This window comes from Chaetodon auriga, chromosome 8, assembly GCF_051107435.1.
Source record: "Chaetodon auriga isolate fChaAug3 chromosome 8, fChaAug3.hap1, whole genome shotgun sequence".
NCBI classification, from domain to species: Eukaryota; Metazoa; Chordata; class Actinopteri; order Chaetodontiformes; family Chaetodontidae; genus Chaetodon; species Chaetodon auriga.
The window spans coordinates 28,789,451-28,793,335 of NC_135081.1; the positions used below are offsets into that span (position 1 = coordinate 28,789,451).

Consider the following 3,885-nt stretch of genomic DNA (forward strand, 5'->3'; position numbering starts at 1 on the left):
TCCCACTAAATCAGTGTTTGCTTTGTCCTTTCTGGGCTCCTGTAGAAACACGACTGTGCAATAGTCTGTGCAACGAATTGTGAATTTCCCTTGGGGATGAATAAAGTATCTATCTATCTAACATGGTGGACTCTGTGGACGGTGAAAATGTGACGCTACGTGAAAGAGGACGAGCAGGTGTCCGAGCAGGTGTCCGAGCAGGTGTCCGAGCAGGTGTCCGAGCAGGTGTCCGAGCAGGTGTCCGAGCAGGTGCAGCTGTGGGCGTGAAATTCAGACTTTTTGAGGAACGTTGCAGAGTCAGTGCGGTGACGTCATTACAGAATAAAACAGTCATCAAAAATTCTGCCGACACGACGCGACAGGCTGGACCTTTCTAACTGACTGAGTGTTAAAAGGAGGTGACGGGACACCAGGTCCAGACCCCTCCCCTCTCACCTGAAGTACCCTCCGGATCGTCCCTCCAGGCCCGGCGTCACAGCACAGTACACCGTGGTCTGACAGCCCTGACTGGGAGTCTTCATGAGCAGCAGGGAGGGGAGGCTCAGCAGCGCCCCCAGCAGGGGGAACCAGCCCTGAACGTGACGGCCCAATTCGGTCCGGATCACACCCGGGTGGAGACAGAACGACGACACGCCAGAGCCTGAAGGAGACACGGAGGTCAGTTTGAGGAGCTAGAAAGAGGTTCACAGGTACGTCAGTCGTCGGAGCGGCCAATCACAGCCCGGCTCTGAGACTTTGTGGTTTTGAGTGTTTGCGAGGACCTCTGAGTCGTCGGGCGAGTTCTCTGGAGAACAGAACGTTGGCCAGCTTGCTCTGCCTGTAGCTCTCCAGGGAGCTGTAGCTCCTCCTGCTGAAGAACAGGTCGTCAAAGTCGATGCGACCTGCGGACACCAAAACACGGTCAAAAGCAGCAAATGTCAGAAACAACCCACAGACATGTCAGAGGTCAGAGGTCATACCTCCCCGGTGGGCGATGGAGGACACGGTAACCACTCGGCTGGGGGTGGAGCTCTTCAGCTTTGGCAGCAGCAGATTGGTTAGCAGGAAGTGACCCAGATGATTGACAGCCAATTGAGTCTCAAAACCATCCTCAGTCAGCCATTTTGGACACATCATCACGCCTGCAGACAGGCCGGAGAGAGAGACAGGTGAGGTGACCGACAGGCAGAGGGAGACACAGGCAGGTGCACAGACAGATGGACAACAGGTAAACTCACCTGCATTATTAATGAGGATGTCCAGTCTGTCTTCACTGTCCAGGAAATCTTTAGCGAACTGTCTGACGGAGTAAACGGAGGCGAGGTCCAGATGTCTGATCACCACGTTTCCGTTTCCTGTTGACTGACGGATCTCCTCGGCCGCCTGCTCCGCCCGGCTCAGGTCCCTGCACGCCATCACCACCCGGGCCCCTGCAACCAGTCAAACACACCCATCACCAGCTGCCCGGGTGGTGATAGTGTGTGTCTGATTCAACACACACACACACACACACACACACACACACTGACCTCTGGCTGCCAGGTCTCTGCTGGTCTCTTTGCCGATGCCGGTGTTTGCTCCTGTGATCAGAACTGTCTTTCCATCGAGACGAAGAGAACAGCGACACACTCCACCTGCAATCCACCTCCTCAGCACCGCCACACCTGCGCGCACACACACGCACACACACACACACACACACACACACACACACACACACAGAAGACAAACTGACTCTCTGTCAAACTGGATCAGAAAGACGTTGGACAGGAAGGTCTGAGCTGCTGCAGGACAGAAAATATCTGGAAGTTGCAAATGTCTGAAAATCTTCTGTTTATCCATAAAGAATGCGTGAATCAATCAAATCGATAAGAACTCCTATAAAAGAAGAGGCCAATCAGAGCAGAGCGCGAAGTCGATCCTCTGATCATCAGCTGATTCACCACCTCACGCCTCGTGTTCCTCAAATCAAACCACAGAGCTCAGCCTCTGCTGCTGGACTGGACTCTGGACTGGACTCAGGATCACAGCACACAGGTGTTCCTTGTAAAGTGGCCTCAGTGTCAGTGTGCACACAACCATGCACAGTACACACTCTCTCACACACAGACACGCGCGCACACACACACTCTAACACTCTCGCGCGCGCGCACACACGCGCACCCACACACTCTCAGACGCTCGCGCGCGCGCGCACACACACACAACCGTTTGTCCTCGTGGTGATGACGTCAAGTCTTACAGATCAGAGTGACTCCCAGCACAGCTCCACACCTCAGCAGCAGCGGCCCCCAGCCCTCCTCCGCCGACCCCGGGTCCGGGTCCGTGTCCGAGCCACCGCCCCCGCCGGGCCACGGCAACACCAGGAAACCTCCAGCAGCCCTCATCCCTGCAGGTCAGAACAGACTGAGAGACCGACCGAGCCGGGACAGAGAGCGGGGGAGGGGGCAGATTAACTGGGATTAGAGCAGATTATCCAGCGCACAGAGCTGTTCTGGGATCAGTTGGAGAACTCGTGGACAGGAAGGATCAGTGACGGTGAGACGCCTCAGGCCGCTCAGAGTGAGCAGATGAAGTGAAGTGAAGAAAGCTGCAGACACTCATCTTCACTCTTCATCTGGATCAATTCAGTGTTTCACGTCATGTCTGATCACACCTGAATGTCACTTATTGATCGATCAGTTCACACACGTAATCTGTCCTCAGGTTAGACCAGGACCCTGACTGTTCCTGTGTACAGGTGAGACGTCTGCGGTCACACAACAGCACACAGTTCAGGTGACAGGAGTCAGTCCGTGTCTGCTGACGTCGGGTCACATGGGATGACGTCATAAGGAGCCTTCTGACATGTGTCTCAGGACACGTATGTTCCACTTCCTGCCTGCTGTCAGCTGAACTGAATTAATGAACATTTCTCATTAGAACTATAGTCACTTCTTTCCTTCCTCACGTTTATGTGTCCTGTTTCTGTGACTCTGCTCCTGACGTCACTCTAAAGCCCCGCCCCTCCGTAAACCAACAAAAACAAAATGGCGTCCCGTCCTGGCTGTGTGGCGCTGTTTGGCGCCTCTCGGCCTCCATGTTGATTTGTTGCCGTTTGTTCGTTCCGCTGCTGTTGTGTTCGCGGTCGGTCCGGCTGACCGGAGCCATTTAACGTCTCCAGCCTGAAAACCCGCAGCTGGACGCGCTTCAGTTCCTCCAGAACACCGACCAATGAGAGACAGCGCTGTGTGAGGAGGGAAGTGACGTAACAACGTTGTGAGCCAATCTGCAGCTCTGACACCGACAACAGGAGGAAGTCCCACCTCACGCGCGCCTGGAGAAGAACCGTACAAACCCGTCCGTGCTCTGCTGTCCCGCTCCGCGGCTCCAGAACAGGTAAGACCAGTCCGGCTCGGCTCTGTCCAGCTCAGGTTAAGTTGCAGGTCCGGTCCGCTGGCACGGGTAGTACATTTAGGGAGCGCTTGGTGGGTACGTCCTGCCGGCGGGGCGGTGCAGGCTCACAGTAGTTGTTATCCAAACGCACCGCGGCTGACGGTGCGCGTGGCTGCGGGCAGAAGCGGGTCTTCAGCCCGGTTCGTTGCACACGGTAACCCGGGTGTAACGTTAACGAGCTAACGGGACTCTGTAATGTTCCAGCTCCCCGCGCGGACTGAAAGTTTGCTCCTGTGGAGACAGGAACAAGAAGCTCGGAGAGGAGCGGAGCGCCCCCTGCGGCCGCAGCGCGACATGACGCACTGGACTGTTTACTGCCGCCGACGGCTGTGTGTCTTTATATAAAACTTTATTTAAAACAATAACCCGGAACAGACGCACCGAGAACGAGACTGTCCAGATTTAACAACATATCGTGTCACTATAGCGTTCATACTCACGACTTTAAGAATAATAAATAATCAATCACAG

At 55.0% G+C, this 3,885-nt stretch overlaps 1 protein-coding gene across 1 annotated transcript in view; it reads right to left on the minus strand.

Moving 5' to 3' along the window:
• Positions 1-3,661, minus strand: part of crdhl (cone RDH-like) — a 4,729-nt gene extending 1,068 nt beyond the window's left edge. Inside the window, exons 1-6 of the mRNA XM_076736504.1 lie at positions 2,222-3,661; positions 1,509-1,643; positions 1,218-1,409; positions 960-1,121; positions 762-881; positions 436-640 (exon numbers count right to left, since the gene is read on the minus strand). Coding sequence (XP_076592619.1) covers positions 436-640; positions 762-881; positions 960-1,121; positions 1,218-1,409; positions 1,509-1,643; positions 2,222-2,366 — 959 coding nt within the window. The 5' untranslated portion in view covers positions 2,367-3,661. The remainder of the gene's footprint in view (positions 1-435; positions 641-761; positions 882-959; positions 1,122-1,217; positions 1,410-1,508; positions 1,644-2,221) is intronic.
• Positions 3,662-3,885: the final 224 nt, after the last annotated feature.